This window comes from Chroicocephalus ridibundus, chromosome 6 (genome assembly GCF_963924245.1).
Source record: "Chroicocephalus ridibundus chromosome 6, bChrRid1.1, whole genome shotgun sequence".
NCBI lineage: Eukaryota > Metazoa > Chordata > Aves > Charadriiformes > Laridae > Chroicocephalus > Chroicocephalus ridibundus.
This window is the reverse complement of record NC_086289.1, coordinates 42573039-42592767: the sequence shown is the minus strand read 5'-3', so window position 1 is coordinate 42592767 and position 19729 is coordinate 42573039. Positions and strand designations below refer to the sequence as shown.

General features: G+C 40.8%; 1 protein-coding gene across 2 annotated transcripts in view; it reads right to left on the bottom strand.

Moving 5' to 3' along the window:
- Nucleotides 1-18258, bottom strand: part of WWTR1 (WW domain containing transcription regulator 1) — a 74154-nt gene extending 55896 nt beyond the window's left edge. The window contains exon 1 of one of the 2 annotated variants that reach the window (XR_010071453.1): nucleotides 17578-18109. Coding sequence is in view for 1 of the 2 variants with exons in the window: in XM_063337428.1 (XP_063193498.1) it covers nucleotides 17578-17969 (392 nt within the window). In the remaining variant the exon portion in view is untranslated. Of the gene's footprint in view, nucleotides 1-17577 lie in introns of both variants that reach the window. The other variant, XM_063337428.1, reaches the window with a different exon arrangement.
- Nucleotides 18259-19729: the final 1471 nt, after the last annotated feature.

Sequence of the window (19729 nt, the reverse complement as noted above, 5' to 3'; positions counted from 1 at the left end):
CTGCAACAATACTAAAAGTATTACCATTCTAGACTCAAACAGACAAAACCCCACAATATTACACTCCAAGTCATTTCTTACAGACATCTTCAAAAACAGACAAGTGCACGTTTTTCTACCAAAGCCAACCATATGGAGAAAAAACCCAGAACAGACTTTTCTTCTCATTCAATGTGAAATGAGCATTACGTTTAACAGCTTCTGCTGGGAACCCCTAGACTTAAACATTCTGCAAACCCCTAGACTTAATAAACATTCTGCAAGTTACCCAGTTACATAACTTGGCTTTGAAAGACTCAGATTAAAAATAAAGCACTATTTTGAGTCTGTAATTTACAAGGCAGTTTTTGTCACCCACAATTAAATGTTATCTTAAATTAGGAATTTGTTGCCTTACTGTGCCCACAAATCAGCCAGCCAGATTATGAATTCCTTTTTTATTTTACTGGAGACATATTCGGAACCTCAAAGCTGGAAGAAAACTACAGATCAAATCATTGTTTCACAGACAATCTCTCATAACTAAAAAAAGGACTGACCAGATCAGGAAAGTTTACAAAGCTATCCATACGACTGGCACAGCTCACTAAAGGGCATGACAGAAACTCCAATGAGAAGATAGTATTTCTGTCTTCAGAACAAATTCAGTAGCGTGCAGTAAGTAAGGTATGAAAACACATGAAAGGAGATGAAGTCAAGCACTTAGATGTTTATTAACTGAGCTTTTCATCCTGTGTAGTAAGTGAGTTAACAAGCCACGGAAATAATATGCAAGAGCATAACTAAAGACAGCTTTAGCTGTCAAAATAAAGGTTGCACAGGGAAATAAAAACTGGACCTAATAAAGCAGCAGGAAGTTTCACAGAAAAAAAAAAAACAAACAGGTTAATAGGACTGGTTATTATAAACATGAATGACAAAGGAAGGGGAGGGAAAAGATGGCTGGAGAAGTCATAATTGTTCAGGCACTAAATTGCTTGCAAGCTATACACATACTTCATGTCCCCCTGATATTTTTTTTCACATAGAATGCATTTCTGGCTTATATTTCGAAAGAAGTGACTTGCTCACCATCCAGTTTGTAAAAAAGGCTTAAAAGGCCAGCCAGCATCTTCACACTGTAATCACCTGAAGATCAGTAAGAGTTATTCACTACACCTTGCAGCAAGGAAGATTAAACTTCCATGAGTTCTGCATGGCCATGACAACAAAACTCCTTTACTGCTGTATTTCACTGCAGGCAAGCTCAACAGGCAATTTAACAAACCTACATATGGTTTGCATTGTGTATTTCTTCTTTAATATTCATGAAAGCAAAACTCTGCCCTGTAAAAAACAAATTGTCTTAGTATTAAACCAAATCAGTAAGCTTTTTATCTTTATTTTGAAATACCTGTATTTGAATGCCTTACACTGAGGCAATCTTGCCATGACTTTAAGAGAATTCAGAAAAAGGGAAGAGCTTGCAGGATTTATGGAGGTCTAGCATAGATGATCTGGCAGGCCAACACTCTTGCATATCCCATCTGGAATTACACTATCAAAGGAAGACTCATTCAAAGGACTCAAAGGAATGAGCCATTAGTAAACTATCATCTCTCAGCAGTTAACTTTTTTTTTTAATAAAGCTTTGCTTTATGTAAAATTTCTTGTATCAATTAAGATTCTAAAGACTGGCAAAGCTTTGTCTTGAAGACCCTAATGTAAAACACCAAAAGCAGCCTTTGCAACTTTGCTTTTTGGTAAAACAGCCGGACGCTGATGTACTAGAAAACATTTCCCTTCTGCCAGGATCTAAAACACTATCTGAAAAGGCAAGCTGCAACACTGACATGCACAATGTCAGGACAAATGTCATGTCTGTATCAGGTGGAATTTTTGCAGTGATACACTTTCCTTATGGCTCCAAGAGGAATTTTAGTTAAGACTTTTTTTTCTTCCCTGCTGTTCCTAGTACAGTCATAAAGAAAAAAAATAGTACTTCAAAACAGCTAAATTTAATTATTATGAGAAAAATTGTGTGCTGCAATCAAAAGCCTAAAAGTAGTTTTGGAGTTTGGGATCAAGATGCCCAAGTGAGTTGAGCTGGTACCAGTCAAGCAGGCTGTTAGCAGTTAAAAGCTATCAAATATATTAGAATTCTTTTGTGCAATGAAACTGCAAAGGCTGTGAACCAAGTGGCACCACTCCTCATTTGGATATAAATCTACAGTTTTCTCCCAGCACTACCGCAAAGGCAGAGACTTCAGCAACAGAGCATCAGATTAATTTCTGATTAAGTTCTGCACTTTGCAAGTGCTCTTTAAATACAGTCAACATAATCTTTCCACAGAGTATTTTATTTATCTGCAGAAGTGAAAACCGAACTTCACATTTTTTCAATACAGTTAATTCATCACAGTTTTTCGGGAGTTCATCACATACCTGTCAGAAGGTGAAAGCATGAGGATAACAGGATTTTTTTAACCTGACTTTTCTTTTCCTTCGGATTTATTCCTGTTAGATTCCTAAGCTTCCTTCTACTGGTATGGGTATTAAAACATGAAGGCTTAATCTTTAAGTTTTAACAATGCTTATGTAAAGGGATTCATTTTTCACCAACATACAATGCAACAGTAAAGAATAAAGAATAGTAACAAAGGTACCAGAGCTAAGGACCAGGTTATACACAGCAAGGTAAGTACAAGATTAGTCCCATTGATATGCCAAAGTATCAACAACTCATCACTTCATTATTGCTTGGGACTGCATATATTTAAAACCATCAACCTACTGCAGTGGTCACTGTGGTATGTGATTTTTGATACTCCCCTTTCAGCATGCTGTCACTCTGCTTTCTAAAGGTACAAAGTGTCCATGGGTACTTCCAGCACACAGGAAAGCCAGAACAACTGATCTGTATGCAAATCTAGGAAGAATTTGCCTTTAGGATTAATCATTTCTACAGCAAAAAGAGCCATGCCTAGTACCATGATTATTAATACGCAGGATTTTTTTTCAGTCTACTAAAATTAATTGGAACATTTTATCCATTAATCATGTAATTCCATTTCAAAAAAATCTCAAACTCATACAGGCCAGAAAGAACTTTAAATTCAATTTTCCCCATTTGGTGTTTTCTCTTGCTTTGAAAAAGCACTTTGTTATAGTCAGAATCTGCACCAGCTGTAGTGCAGCAGTAGTACTGAACATTGTGACAGCTAACACAGCTCACAAAGGTGCACACACTGGATGTTTTCAAATACATGCTGCTGTGCTGAAGCTGCTTTAATTTGAGGTTTTCATATGTCTAGGAGTTTTTTTGGTTTTGCTTTTTAACAAGCTCATCTTAAATTGTTGTTCACATGAGGGTCAGATAACATGAGGAAAACAGTAAAACTGTAACATCCCATCAGCGTGTAACAATGAGTAGCTTCCAGTTTGCTTTATACCTTTATAAATAAAATTGTAAGTAATAGCATGCATTTCTTTTTCTGTCTTCTTTACAGCTTCCTGGTTTTTTTCTAAAAAAATGAATCAGACATTTGTTTCTCCAAGATAAAAAAAGACTACTGAAAATATTGTTTTAGTAGAGGCCATCCTGACAGAAAAAGGAAATGTTCACAAGACAATATCCTCAGCAAAAGGCATGCTTTTAGTAAAGCAAACCAGACAGTACTCCAAAACTACTCAAATAAACGTATGTCTGTATCTACAGGAAAAGTAGCACTGAATAGAAACTGACAGTGCTCCTGTGTCTTAATTGCATCCCCATTTGCTCAAGATGCAAGCTTATGCATGATTCTGTGTCACCTTTGAATTTATAATTCTCTGTTACAAGAAAGATGTGTGATAATTGCTAAAAAACAGTATGTCAAAACCTCAAAATGTAATGGATGTTTTGAGAAGTATTTGACTATAAATATACTGCACCAAATATTGGAATCAATTACAATGCCTAAGTTTTGGCAATTATTTGACAACAAAATCAACACAAGAGCCTCCATGATAATCTAGTAGGTCTCTTAAATCTGAGGCATTTTTTAAAAAGCAGACCATCAGACATGAATAGAATTACTCCTTTTATCTAGCACAACCCCAGATCATGCAAGAGTTGCTTTCAGGAATGTGTAGCACTGAAACCACTTCTAGTGCCATAGACTGTTCATACACTTCCATGCTGCAAGACAAAACAGTGCCCTGCCACAGCAGCATCAAACTTCATCCAAATGTCCCGCATCGTGGCAAGTCTGCTTCTGCCAAATAACTCACAAGAGATGGTAGAACTAGCTCTTGATATAATCAAACAGAATTTAAGGAATTAAAGTCAGATCATCCCTCTGTCCTCAGAGCAAGTCTACCATGGAAGAAAACAAACATAATAATGTGAATAATTCAATCACTGCAGACAACTGCTTAAAATAATGTTTCTCCATAGATTGGGGTGAGTATTGGCATGGTTAATGCCAAGAGCTATCTTCTTATTTACAATTTATGGACTTGAATCGCAAAGTTATTTGTGAAGTTACCGTATATTGAATTACAGTAGACAGATATAGAGGCCTACAAATATATATTCCTACTGTAATATTCTCATTACACACAAACAATAACACTCTGCACACTATAAAAAGGCAAGATATTAAAACAAGATTTCTGCCTATCAGAGAAGTTTCTGAAACTGTCTTAACAGGAAGAGCAGGGTCAAAAAACGTTAAGTTTTAGAGAAACGTAAAGCGGTTTATGTGAAGGAGTTACCTCTAATAGAAGGGACTGGACAAGATTCCTACTGCATCCTATGCTTCTACAAAATAGTCACTGTAAACTCGAAGTTACATTAAGTAGTCCCATGGCAAAAAAAATTTGGCAAAACTGTTGAAGTGTCAATAACTCAGATTTCCCATTCTCAAGAACATATCTGGGTGGCATCTCCCATACCACAGCATGTCAGCCTTTTGTTAAGGAATCAACAGACTGGAACAGAGAATACAAATTCTCTAGGAGCACTCCTGATTTTCACATCATCTCTCTACTTGGTGAGAGAACCAAAATGCAATCACAGTCACCAGCCAAATGGCAAACCGTTCTGCTCAGAGTGCAAAAGGGAACAAAATCCTGTAACTGAGTCCCTAGGGTTCTCCATACTTATTCAGGTTCTGCTTGAAGTATGGGTCCTATAATCCTTTGTGAGTAAGGACACAAAAGAAGAACAAACCCATCAATTCTAAGCGTAAAGTTCTGGGACTCTCTTTTCCCTTTAGGAAGACAAGAGATGGAATTCTTTCCATTGAAAGCCATATTCCCATGGACTTTTAGGCTGCAAGCACAAACTGCAACATACTAGAAGAGTCCTGACACACACTCCACTGTCACCAGCAGCTCAGGTACCTGCACAAGCAATGCACTCTGTCATTCTGGGACTCCTGCACAGCAGATGCAGGCAGTCAGACTGCCTGGTCTGACCAGCCCTTTGTTAGAGAGAGAAAAACACGTAGCTGAATATTTACGCTGCAGCCACAAGTGCCCCTCCAACAGGACTGCAGCTGAATGGGTGTTGCGATCTCCAGCTACCACCTTGCACAGCAGCCATCCCCAGTCACGTCACTGTCACAGATAAATCCCTGCCAGGCAACCAAGCACATGTTTCAAATCTTATGTTTCACACCTTTATGAAACAAGGAGGTCTGGGTCCTCTGCTTCTGGATTCAATCTTGAAAATGCTTAAATAATTAATTCCTACTCACAAGAGTAATCTATCTCAGGTATGGATTTGTGAGATCAAACTTTTCATTTGCAAAAAAGAAAAACAGTGTAACAATCACCAATTTCATTTTGCAAAGCATCTTTTCCAGAAGAGGAAATTATCTTATTACATGTTTTAAGTTACTTTTTTTAGATTGTAGAGGTGATAGACATTTTTTTTAAACATATCAAAACAGCTAAGCTTCTGCCTTTCCATTACATTAACTTGTTCTTTTCTGATGACTTACAAACAGTCATAGAAGAACAAGCCCAACAGCATTCTGAAACAAGAAGAAAGCCCTCTGAAACTGTCTTTAAAATAAATAAATAATTATAAACAAACCACCAAACACTGAAGTGAACTATTACTTAAAAATTAAAATATTTGTCCAATTATGTGTGGCTGAGTGTGACACTGAAAAAAATGACCTGTCGCCTAATGTCTCAGAATTCCCAGAGAACCTCATTTTCCCTCTCCAGATATAAATGAAAAGCAAGACAAAAAGAACAATAACAAGTGTTCCCAAGCATGGAAAGATATACAGAATGTTGACTGGGTGACCTTCAGCTGAGGCTCCACTACAGCTGATCACATACACAATCTTTGTACCAACAATTGTCTACAGAGGCCTTTACAAAGCTGTCAGAGTAACTTTGATACTGAACTTTTTATATTATTAATCTATTTTTGGAGGGACCTTAGGGCAAAACATTTAATTTTTTAATTAAAGAAATCTAAACGGAACATAGAGTAAGTCACATGAAATTAGTAACTCCAGAAATTTTCATAGAAAGATGCCTTTTTTTTTTTAATTGCAATTATACCCCTCTTTTTTTCTTTTAATATGATGACTGATTCATCATTTTCTGCTTTCAAGTTTGGCAGAAGTTAAAAAGGATGCCTTTTTAATGCTGGGAATTTCATAAATCTCAAAACAGGATTTTTCCTATCTTTGACAAGACACCTTTACTGACTACCCTCAGTGCTGAATCTTTAGCAAAACCTTAATTTCTCTAAAAAAATCAATCATTTAATGTTCCACTTTCAATAAGTTTTAAATAGTCTCACTAGAAATCTTTTTACTTTAGTTATTCAATTTCACATTGTCCATTCTCTTGCAGTGGCATTGATTCTCCACTGCCATAAAGTCTTTCAATAGCAGATAAAAATTAAACTTAAAACATGAATAAAGAAGCACAACCCTCTGCCACCTCTAAGAAAAACTAGTTTTGTCTAAAATTATAGTCTACCATTTGGGTGATATCAGGGCTGAGAGACAGTGATGACATTTCTGAGAAGATCATCCCACGACTAGAAAAATCTTCACTAAAGGAATTGCTATCAAAAATTAGATTAGGTATACCCTCTGCAGTATGAAAGGATGGTGAGAATCACTGGCATCACTACACCACTCATGCTAGCAGGGCTGCCACATCAGTCAGAGGAGTTGCAGATTGCATATACACACATTTATTCAACATGAAAATCTGGCCCCCAGTTTTCACATTAACTTCACATCATATCAAATCCTCATTTTTGACATGTGCCTGTGCAATTAAACCATATACATTTCCAAAAAAATATTTTTCCTAGCATCTCAAGGCAGAAGCAGTTACACTTCTGTTTAAACACGTACAGTAGCATGAGTAAAAGGACAAACATGAGTAGGAAAATGTAGTGTCAAAACCAAATGTGAAATTAAAAAAAACCTTTTGTGAAAGACTCCCACACTAAATTCTGCTCTTGTAAGCTCAAAAATGTTGACCTTTTACTCCATTCCCCACAAAGCTGTACAATGATGACCACACAGTGCAGGCTGTACTCATTTACTGATGCAAGGCCTGCTTTGTTTGAGTCCCCAGATATCTAACCTAGGTGAATAATGGCATTGGCAAGAGCCTGCAGAGAAGTGTATCCACACAATGTAACTTCCTATGTATCTCTAACAGAAATCATACAGAAAGGATGTTAAGATTAGAAAAGCTACTTTTGTCCAAACTGTCCAACTAAGCAGACAACCCAAAGCCTTTCTCAAGCGATAATTACTTTTATTCCTGAAGCTTTTTAAAATACCATATTTTGAGAAAATTCTGAAAACAACATACACATTTGCACCTTAATGTGTACAAAACGCGACTTAGGCAAACAAATGACACAAAAGAGCTTGGTTTTTTTCTTCTTTCTTCCTTTTTGAAAAAGGAGACTCCAAACCCACATCCCCCAAATGATTTATCAGGTAAAGAGACCTCTACCTTTATCAGGTCAAGAGAGAAAGTGTGGCCTGTAAATATAACAAACTCCAGTTGGGCAAGCTGTCCTCCTCTTACATCTGTGAAGTCTGAAAAATTCTGTTCTACCTCCAAATGTGCTGCTGTAGTTTGCACAAACTAGAGTTAGTTTTTACAAACAACACCAGAGGAGAAGGATATTAAAGAGCAATCTGCAGTCCCCTCTAGGGATTTTGAACTCCTGCTGCTGGTAGAATGGTCAAGAATCACCACTGACTGCACGACAATATTCTGGTCGTTGAAGTCTGAGCTGCCCTATGGAAACACAAGCTTCAGATCCACTTAGAATGGTAACACTGCAAAAGGATGTAAGCTTACATTGTGAGAAACAACTTCTACAGAGCAAAAATTTAGTGTTTATTCCTGTATGTTATCTGCTTCAATACACAGGAATTTTTCATGGACAAGAACAGATGCTGATCGGTTCTTAATGTATATGCCCTACATCATCAACATCACTATAGATACTTCTGAGTTTCATGCTAGTGCCTCAATCTTTAACACGCTATTTCACAAGCTACTAGAAAGTGGGAAAACATATTCTTCTAGTTTTACATACCACAAATGAAGGCACAGAGATTACGTGATTTCCTAAGTCACACTCTGCTGCACAACAGGAACCGCACTGCTGTTTCCTTAAACCTAGGTCAGCTTCCAAATGACTTGTACTTCCTTCTTCTCTGATGCTGCTGTATTTTTGCTTCACAGTGAAGGTGAAGCCTAAGAAAACACCGTAATCAAGAAGTTTTGAGAACTTCTTTTAAAAAAACAAAAAAAAAACAAAAAAAAAAAAAACAAACCACCCAACAGAATTTAAGTCTGCCAGTGGCCTTTAAGAATCTCACATAAACAAAAGTCTCACAGTTCAGAGACAATTTTTTATTTCAGAAACACAATAAACTTTAAGACAGCCTTTAAGAATTTCTTAACAGAAGACTGTTACTTCATTTTATGATGCTTATGTAATTGCTCACCAATCAGTCATTGAAAAATAGGAACACGGAACATTTAATAGAACCTCCAACAGTAGGTAGACTAGGAAAATTGATCACAGATAGAAAAAAAGGATTCCTTGTGGTACAGGGAAAGATTTAAACATACCATGGAAGTGTCCTTCTATTCACAAACCTGAAAGACTGTCAGAATATTGAACCCAAGGAAGGATTAGGGAGAGATAACACTCAATGAATAAAAAGGAGTATTCTGACCAAGAAAACAGGGCCCAGCAGATGTTGCATAGGGTATGGGCAGACAAACAAGTCACTGCAGGAAAAGCTGTGTCTGGACTTGCAGCTCTACTACTGCTGCATTTACACTGTAACTGCCTACATGCACGCTATTAGCCATGAGGAAATGCAAGATAGTCAACTCCTCTTTCACACCTCCCCTGATGTTGTAGTAATTTGTAGTGACAGTCTAAGCAATTATTTCAGTTTAAACACAATACATTCTGTTCCATTCTCTAAGCAAGCCTGTATCTGTCTCTTCAGCATAGCTTCAGTCACATCTGCCTTAAAAGTAGTCAGTCATAGGTAGGAAATACTGCAGTACAGTGCAATGTTCCCAAGTATTACATTCCTGAAGAGTTCATACAACAGTCACAGGTATTAGTATTCATGCTAGGTCTGGACTTTGATTTAGTCAATGTAAAAAAAAAAATCCCCAAACTAAAAAAAAAAAAAAAACCTCCACCCAAAATCAGGCCCACCCCTCTCCCTCTCTAAAATGAAAGGGGAAAAATATCACAAGTCTGTATGTTGAAATTCAGCCCACATGACATTTCCTTTGGATTTAATTGCTTCCATACAATTTGCATCTGCTAGTCACGCTAGGCCCCAGAGCACTAAATACGCCGTTACAAAGAAGCTCTTGTCCTGTAATAACCTCATTAATCAAAGAGATGGAATTATGGGTAAAACCAATTTTCAACTTCATCCAAAGCATCCAAACAGGAAACAAGTCAAAGACTAACCTCCGACTCTTACAACATGATTCGAAGGAGCAAACAGCAAAAAACTTGAAAGGTCAGACTTTACGAATTCTACGTTTTTGAACCTGTTCAGAGTTGAACACATTCATCAACTTAGGAAGCAGACAGCTCTGCGTACTGTCATCTCTTTACCAGCTATGGAGTAAAGCTGGCCAGGCAGACCATCTTTTAGATGTTGACTATAGCAGCTCACAAAAATTATAAGAAGAAACCTACTGCTTATTTTAATTTCTTTGAGCAACCCAAACCATTAGTAAAGCCAATACCCTTTCAGATGGTTCCAGAAAAATGTTTTCATGGTAGCATTCTTAATTAACACCTGTATCTATACTATACACACCTTTCCAAAATATGCTAAATGACATTCTTTTCTAGTGCTTAATGCATAAAGAAATTTTATTTTCAGCTCACATTATGAGATGGATGCATGACAGTTGTCATACACTCTGCACAAACACTCCTGGACTTTGGGTTTAATACTAACACAAATTTGATTAAACTAATGAAATTCTCTGCATGTACATTATACATTTATTGGCTTAAAAGTGCATGAGTCCAATATATCCAATTTTATATCAACACAATAGTGTGTATAGCAGGGTTGCTCATCGATTTCCTTAAATCATTTAGAAGTACATACCCCTAGATTTAGTGCAACTTCTGTGTCTACACAGCCCTTTACAATAAGTTTCTTAAATATTTCCTCAAAGGAAACCCTTCTTGGTAACTCTTCTAGGGTCAGTGTAGTCTTGCTTAAAGCTTTCTTCAGTAACACTTTACAGCTATGTCAAAAACATAGCTTATATCCTAACTCAGAAAACCCAACAAGAGAGGGAACTGGATCACACCCTGTAAATCGAACGTGTCCTTAAAGCAATTGTACTGCAGATCTGCTTTTGTCCTCAGATTTTATTAGGCACCACATTTGAAGCACCATATTAACCACCGATTTCCACTATGCACCACAGGTGACAAAATTTTAGATTCTGAGAAGTTAGTCTATTAACCATGAGAAAACACCATCTTGGACCAGAAGATGAATAATTATTATCTTTCATCGGAAATTCTGTAGCCATTCCTACTACCAAATTCGGGGGGGGGGGGTGGGGGGGGGTGAGGGTGGAAGTAGCTCGTAGATCCTTGCTGGTTTTTTTAAGAGGGATTCCAACATCAATGTAGAAATCAGCTTGATTTTTCTTTTCAACTGTGCTTTATAAATTTATATCAAAATAAGTTATTTGTCTATCCAGGTCAAAATTTCCTCCAGCGAATCAGTCCAATTTTAAAGTAATCTATTCCAAGTATTTAGAATTGCCAATGGGAAAAAAAAAAACCCACTTTAATTTCCACAAAATTAAATAAACATATGAATAACTTCTTTTCACTTCACTGTAAATTCTAAGCTTAACTTTATTTCTCAATGTTTTAGTTCCATATACCCATTTGCATTGACAGAAGCACAAAGAAATTAAATCACTACAGTCAAACTTTTTTTTTTTCTTGTGGGGACCATTGCAGGTCTGGCTTTAGTTCAATTCACTACTTCTAACGCAGCACTGAATATGAAAGGTAATCTATTAAACCATTCAAAACAACAAAAGAAATAAAAGTAAATAAATAAATAAATAAATCCACGTTGGTACTGTCATACTGATGTACTTAAGAGCTAATGCTATAGAATTTTATTAGGCAGAATATGTGCTCTGTTTAAATGCACTTGGAAAAAACCCACATCTAAAATACAAAATTAGCAAACATCCTCAAAAACAAAAAAAATCACTCTGGACTTTTAAGCGATCACATGAACCTCATTGTTTGCTCTGTCTGAACATTCCTATCAAGCTACATGTTTATATCAAACTGAATAAATCATGAGAATTTACTCATTATTTAGTGGAACATATTGATAAGAAAACATTGTTATAAATCAAAAGGGTGCATAAAACCAACCAGGAAACAACATTTCCTTCATGTAATATTAAAAAAAGTTTTTAAATTTGTATGCAGATTACTATGACATAATTACTGTTATAGTTTGTCAGTGTTTATTATTTAATATGTTTGCCAAGTACAGCAATTAAATTAAGCTCATACAGATTTATCTGAAATATGATTGCATTCCGAATTCAGTATTAATGCAAGTTTTGACTGGAGTCATAGGTATGCTATTCTAATGAAGCAAAACAACCTACAAAGTACGTAACAGCAAGAATATGGACTAGCGTCTATGACTTTTATTAGTATGGCCCAATAATAACTTCCAGTATCAACAGTTCTCTAATAAAACTTATTAAATGCTCTTGTGATTAATGATTCTATTGTTTCTACTGTGCTTTAAAATATTTACACACCTAATTTTGGCAGTATGTACAAATTTATCTATATAACCCTTACCAGAAATTTGGCAATATTTTGTACTGAAATAAAGCAGTTATTCCTGAACAACATATAAGGTCAATTACTGAAATTCTTATTCCATCCTCAGTTGGGCAAGAATCCTATCAAGGCCTAATATTTGCAATAAACTAACTAGCAAACTGAAATAACTTTCTTGAGACATGACTTTGGAATTCCATTGTTTTTCTTGCTTGTACATAGTACCAGAGATCATTAAATCAAGAGGCTATAACAATTTGTTTCTAAGCATAAAATTATTTTTCCTATTTTTGTATGTCATGTATTTCCTATTTTCATTTGTAGGAATTAAATGACCTAACTGCACATGTCTGAAGAGCTCACATGCTGACCCTCTCTCCTGTTTGATTACACTGCAGGTCCCTTAGACAAAGAACAACCACTCAAGTTTTGCCAAAGTGAGATCTGACCCAATCTCAGAACCTAGAGGCTGAAATTACTCTATAGATCACAATCCCAGGAAGCAGGAAGATAACAACCAATTCTCATTTGCACAGAAGTTAAGGAAATTCTCTGTATTTACAATATCATATTAAAACAGCATTTGAAATACAGACTCCAGTTAAAGAAGCAATGAGGTAGACCTCAATGCCAATCACAGCTTGCAAATTTAGTTTTGATGTATACATTCCAATCTCAGAACTTCCTAAGCACCTCTAAAATTAGTTAGAAAGGTGAGCTATAGTTGAATTTTCACCAATTAAACTTTGGTACTCTGTCACAGCTTTCCTGTCTGTTAGGAACACTTTAAAATAGTAGACACATGCATTAATTCAGACAAAAGTAATTAGTAGTAATATATCTTGACACTGTCTTGCACATTATAACTTATTTTTAACAAAGGGACACTGGCAAGAGGAGCAGTTCAGGCACTAAGTCCCACATGAACAACTCCTCACTGGAGATGGGGAACAAAACAAATCCCTTTTAAGTGTGGATTAAATGCTCAAAAAAGCCATGTGCTTTTGTAAGCGTCTCTTTCTAATGCATGACAAAAAAAAACAGGAAGGCTGCGTGGCCTCTTGCTTTGCACCATTTTTCTACAAGGACCAAAGAAAGCTGCCTTGATGAAAGCCCCACCTTACAGGGCATGCATCACATCCACGAGTAATTGTGGTCATAACTATGGAACAAACTGCAAAAGTGTCGTACAAAGGTGTTAGTGCTTTCCACATTTTTATCAGAACTTAGCAGAGTAACTGTCTCATGCATTGTCCATCTCCTCCCCCATTTCTAGTCATGTAACTACATTCCTGAAGCGGAAAATTCTATTATGTATACTATACAGCACCAAGCACAATATCAATATAAAAAAAATAACAATCTCTACAGAATTAACACAAATAGCTTTCAGGGAAAGGCTGTACTTGGAAATTATTTGAGCACTTCAACTGCCTTAATACTACTGTTTTGCCATTTTCAGAAAAAAACTGTTTTCACAGTATTAACATTACTTTTCTTCCCCTGTTGTCCTGCTGAACGTGCTCAGTAATATAAAGCTGATCATGTGTTAAATCAAGCTTCTTCACCAACAGAAACCAGTAGGAGAAAATCCGAATATGTCAAGTAAATAAAATATTGAAAGTAATTAGCCTTCTTTCCCTTCAAGCAGGATGGCAACTATGTCCTGGTATGGCAAATGTTCACTGTAACATTTTAAAAAACACACTATGACAAAGATAATAGCAGCAACATTTTCACAAATCTGTTCAGTGCAAACACCGTACTCCCTATATTCTGTTTACCTTCTGGAATGAAATCAGAGTCTGGCCAAGAAGCACTGTACACACACTGAGAAAACATTAAAACCTCAGTCTTCATTTGAAATATGAGGCTGTACCACTTAAAAACAGATTGGTGGAAAGTAATACTTGAAAAATTCTTTTCACAGAATATGTGTACACAGCTCAGCATGCAGATTTGATATGCAACTGATATTCCCACTTACCAACATAAGAGCTATGCAAGACAATTTGCCTGTCTTTCCAGAAACCCTTTTATCAGAAATAAATCACACTTGTATTTTTTTCCACACATGCACACACAGAAAAATGCTTTAGATAACATTGCCATAAGTGTGTGTTCATTAGTCTGTTTTCCACCCCCCACTTCTGTGGTTTGGTATTTAATTACAGGGTGGAGTGGTCCCCAGGCTACTTATGTTTCTTCCAGTCACAGCCAGAAAATTTCTGCAGGAACTGACATGCAGGAGTGCGACTGCTTCAAGTTGAGCTGGTTCCCGGTCAACAAGGTTAGCTCACTGTTCATTGAAAGTCCCATCACTACTTTTGTTTAATGATTTCTGAAAATACGTTTAAATACAACAAATTATATTCTAAACTTCAACAGATAATAGAGGCTTTAACAGGACCTAATCTGGTGATTTGCTCTTAATTTGCTTCCTAATTTTCTTTTGCTAATGACTATAAACAAATCTTTATCATTAAACTGGAAAGAGATGGCAATTTTTTTTTGACAGACAGGCCCTGAATATAGAAAAGTGTGGCCTTGTATGCCTGGTTTAACCAAATAGGATTTTCAAGCACATCATCTGAGTTGAACCCTGCATATTACTGCACACAGTTTTAAATGCTGCCTTCCATAACAATCTTAAATTTCTGCAGAAAATTCTATTCTCACCTGAAAAACACTACACAGCTTGCAAAATATTGTAATTCATATGTGATCATTTTATAGCTAACCATTACTCCCAAAAGCATTGAGATATTATGAAATACATTACAGGTATAGAGAAATACATTATTCCAATTAATTTTTATAGAAATAAGAAAACTTCTGTTAGATAAATAAAACTGGGGAAACAAAACAAAGACTAACTCAGGTAGCAAATCACATGCACAAAGAAAACTGTATTTTATGTAAGAAAAGGATGTTGTTAATCAGAATACTACTGTTGACAGGATTTGGAAAAAATGAAAGACCCTTTGGGGTTTTATCCATTTTTTTTTTGGTAAAGGACTTGCATTTTGGCCTAAGCAACAAGAATCTATCAGCTTGGAAAACTGTCTCTATGTCAGAAATGGGTGACAGGAAGGTGAAACCACATGAGTTCATTTTGACATTAGTCAAAAGCCAAATGGCAGACAAAGATTATGTTGTGTAATTTTTAGCCAGAGGTATCTGAAAACACCTGCTAGCCAAGCCCTAGCAAGAATTTATATAAAATATTTCTTTACAAATGATCTGTTACAGTCCTCCGATCAGTCAGCTGCTTCTTCTCTGCCCTGTTCTATTGAGAAAAATATACGCAAATTGCAGAGCATAAAGATCTTCTCATTCAGGTGATAAAACAGATTAATAAAAAACTCCTAAGTTTGGATCCTGTACCTGTCCACATGGTATTATAAACCAGGAACAGTAACATACAGAATGGGAGAAAAAAATAAAACATAATTTTGTGCTTTGCTAGTAACTTAGAGTGTGACAAGAGGCAAAAATCTAAACTCTGTGCAGAGCAATTCAAAGACTGGGCTCTTGAGTAATCCTTTGGAGATTGCAAAGCCACAAGGCAAAGAAATCATTACAGAATCATGTAAATTATGCATTTATTCATTTTTCCAAACATCTTTCCCCTGAGCCCTACCACACATTGTCTATTTGCTATTTATTATGGCTGAATATACACACACAGGGTTGAATGTGAACCCAAGATACTATTCTTCTGACCAAGAAAGCTCTAGTGAATGATTAAATTGTCTCCTGTAGCCCTGGCAGTTTAACTCCCTCAACATCCTTAGTTAGATGCTTCATCAGTAAATGCTTTATTTCATTACTAAACTTTTTGACGCTGCGTATTTACCATGTTAATACAGTGCCACTTAATCTGCAATGAATTTGGAGCAGAGATAGAGAGTCTACCAAAATAAGGCACTCTCACCTCGACACATATTACTACTATTTTCGGGCCTATTAAACTGCTTTGAATCTATTTCCAAATGTCACCAATAAAACACTTTGGCCGATATTTCTGGCCAGAAGGGTTAGGCAGTTATGTTACCCCACTTCTCAAAATCTGTCACTAAAATAAGGAAGCCTCTTCCCGTGTCCCTAAAGATATGGATGCTATAAATATAATGCACACCACTTGTCCTGCAGCAGTGCATTCCATTAGTGAGAAGCCGCCCAGGATACGAACGCGGCGGTTCCCCAGTTCACGCCTGGAGCCGGGGGCGCGGGTTATGCAGTTCCCCCCTCCACAGCCTGTTTTACCTCCGGCAGGTCACAGACACACCGTGTCCTGTTCCCACGTTCTGGAAAACTCCCTGGAACAACGGCTCTTAAGTTCATTCTCAAAAAATTAGTTTCTGAATCTCGGACGTGTGGCCCAGCAGAAATACGGAGCCGATAGTTTGGAGGCCGGGCTTCTCCGCCCGGCTCTGGAAGCGGCCCTCCCGCGGCTCGCTCCGCTTCCTCTTCCCTGCGGGGAGCGGGGAAGAGTTTCCTCGCCGGGCTCTCGCATCCACCTCAGGCTTGGAAAGCCTCGCCGGCCCCCGCTTCACGCCGCTGCCCCCCGTCCCCCGGGAGCCCCCGCCGCCCTCACCTCACGCCGGTGCCCCCCATCAGGCACCTCCCGCCGCCCTCATCTCACTCCGGTGCCCCCCGTCACCCGGGGACCCTCCACCGACTTCCTCCGCCATCCTCACCTCACGCCGGTGCCCCCCGTCACCCGGGAAGCCCCCGCCGTCCTCACCTCACGCCACTGTCCCTCATCAGACAGCTCCCGCCTTCCTCACCTTACGCCGCTGGCCCCCGTCCCCCGGGTACCCTCCGCCGACCCCCCCCGCCGCCCTCACCTCATGCTGCTGCCCCCCATCAGGCGACTCCCGCCTTCCTCACCTCACGGCGATGCCCCCCATCCCACGGCGGCCCCCCCTCACCTGACGCCGCTGCCCCCCCGGCCCAGGCGCCTCTCGCCGCCTCACGGCGCAGCTCGCGTCCGGCCAGCGAGGGCGACCTCACACTCCCCTCACACACACACACACACACACCCCGCGGTGGCCCCGACTGGCCGCCTTCAGACGTGGACGACAACCCTCCCCCGGTGCGGACTGGGCCCCAGCAACCTCCCTCTGGCCCGGGACCCCGCGCCCGTCCCGAGCGCGGGAGCGCCATCCGCCCTCCCTGCCCGCCGCCCCACTCACTTGAGGAAGTACCGCTGTCCCATGGGCGTGAGCGCCATCTCCCAGCCGGGCGGCAGCGGCAGCTCGTCCGTCACGTCGTAGGAGCGCTGGCGGAGGTGCGCGTGCTGCGGAGCCGGGCCCGAGCCCAGCAGCGAGGCGGGCGAGGAGTGGGAGCGGACGTGCTGGGCGGCGGCGGGCCGGGGCGGCGGGCCGCCCGAGTCCGTGCTGGACTGCCGCGAGTGCGAGCCCGAATCGGGCTCCTTGAAGAAGGACTCGGGCAGGATCTTCTTCCTCCAGGAGCTGGGCTTGGGGTTCATCACCGCGTTGAAAAGCGCCTCCAGCTCCGTGTCCAGGTCCTGCGTGACGTGGATCACCTGCTGCCCCGGCGGCGGGGCGGCGGGAGCGGGGTTCATTTTTACACCCGGCGGCGGGTCGTCACCCCCCGGCCGCTTCAGGCCGCCGCCGCCGCGGACGTGCTCTTCGGAGCCGGGCGGGCTCTGCCGGAGCGGGCGGCCGGCGCGGGGACTGCCTCTGCGCCCGCCCCAGCAGTGTCGGCGTCCCGGGCGGCCGGTGGAGGGGCGAGCGGGTGGGTCAGCCCCCGGGCAGCGCGGCGCCCTCCCCCGGGCCGGGCAGCGGCGGGGCGAGGGCCGCGCCGGCTCCTCCCTCCCGCCCGTCGGCCCGGCCCCAGCCCCCGCCCCGCCCGCAGTTATGCAACCGCCGCCGAAACTTTGGGTGCTCGGAAGCGCTGTGGGGCGGCGGCGGCAGCCCCGCCGGCTGAGGGGCCCTCGGGGCGGCGGGGCCGCGGGCTGGGCCGGGTCCGCCGGGGCGTCCCTCAGAGCCGGCCGCGATCGGGGCCGGGGCGTCCCTCAGAGCCGGCCGCGATCGGGACCGAGGCGTCCCTCAGAGCCGGCCGCGATCGGGACCGAGGCGTCCTTCAGAGCCCGCCGCGATCGGGACCGAGGCGTCCTTCAGAGCCCGCCGCGATCGGGGTCCGTCCCTGGGAGCCGGCCGGGGTTTGTCCACACATCCCTCCCGCCCCGCACGAAGCCGGCGGAGGCGGGGGGAAGGCAGCTCCGGGTGACGGCGGCGGCCCCGCTCTCCGCCGGCCCGGAGCCCCCTGCTGCCCGGGGAGCGGGAGCGGCCTCTCGGCGGGAGCGGCCGGCCCAGCCCGGCCGTCGCCCGGGGCCCGCGGCAGCGGAGCAGCGGCATCTCCCTGTCTGTCATCAAAGAGCCCGTTCAATGCTCAAGGAACCTCAGGGCGCTTTCTCTCCTGGTGCACCTGAATCTCTGTCGAGCGAATTAGCTTTGCTTTAGAACCACTTGTCAGGAAGTTCGTGGGTGACACAAATTTCTGGAAGCAAAAGGATGCTTAAATTAGTTTACATACAAGCTTCATAGCATAATTTCGTGATGCTGTGGCAGTGGGGAGAAAAGGAAGGAGGCGTTCATAGTGAAACGGACTGCAACTACTTTGATGTAGCTTATGTAAGGTTTAGCCCTTTGACAGGTACAAATTCAGAGCAGAGTTGCATCATAAATCTTCCCAACTCACTATCTGTACGTAGGTTGTATTTCAAATACAGCTGTGATACTTTGTGGGCCTACCCTGACCGCCTGTTCACAGTCACTTGTTCTCTAGTCTATACTAGAAGCCAGAGATGTCATCAAAATACATTCCTGAGGCTTTCCATAAAGTAAGTGTAATACAAACTTTTTTTTTTTTTGATCTCGTCTCATTTTTTGGTGCACTCGGAACAGCTTTTGAATGGTAATGTGACCAGAATCTGTTTAAATTCAGTAGCTGCATCGATAAAGGATAATGTTCACTCTCCAATGTTGTTTTTTACAACAGGAAGCATACAGCGTTTTATGACCACACACATATAGGCATCACACATTGGCTATACAAACACACAACTTTATTTTAGTAATGCATTTCTTCATTTTATTTCTGCATTTTGGACAGACTCCAGACTGTGCTGATTGATAAGAACACATCCTCCTCAGTAATCAGAATCTACATTAGAAAAGTCTGAGGTAAGTAATTTTTCTCTGAACTTATTTCTTAGTTATTTTTTAATAAGCAGCATGAACTATTCTGAACTTCACTTGCTTCTGAACTTCCAGCTTAGAACCTGCATCTGACTCTTGAACAATCTTTGTCCCTTGGTCA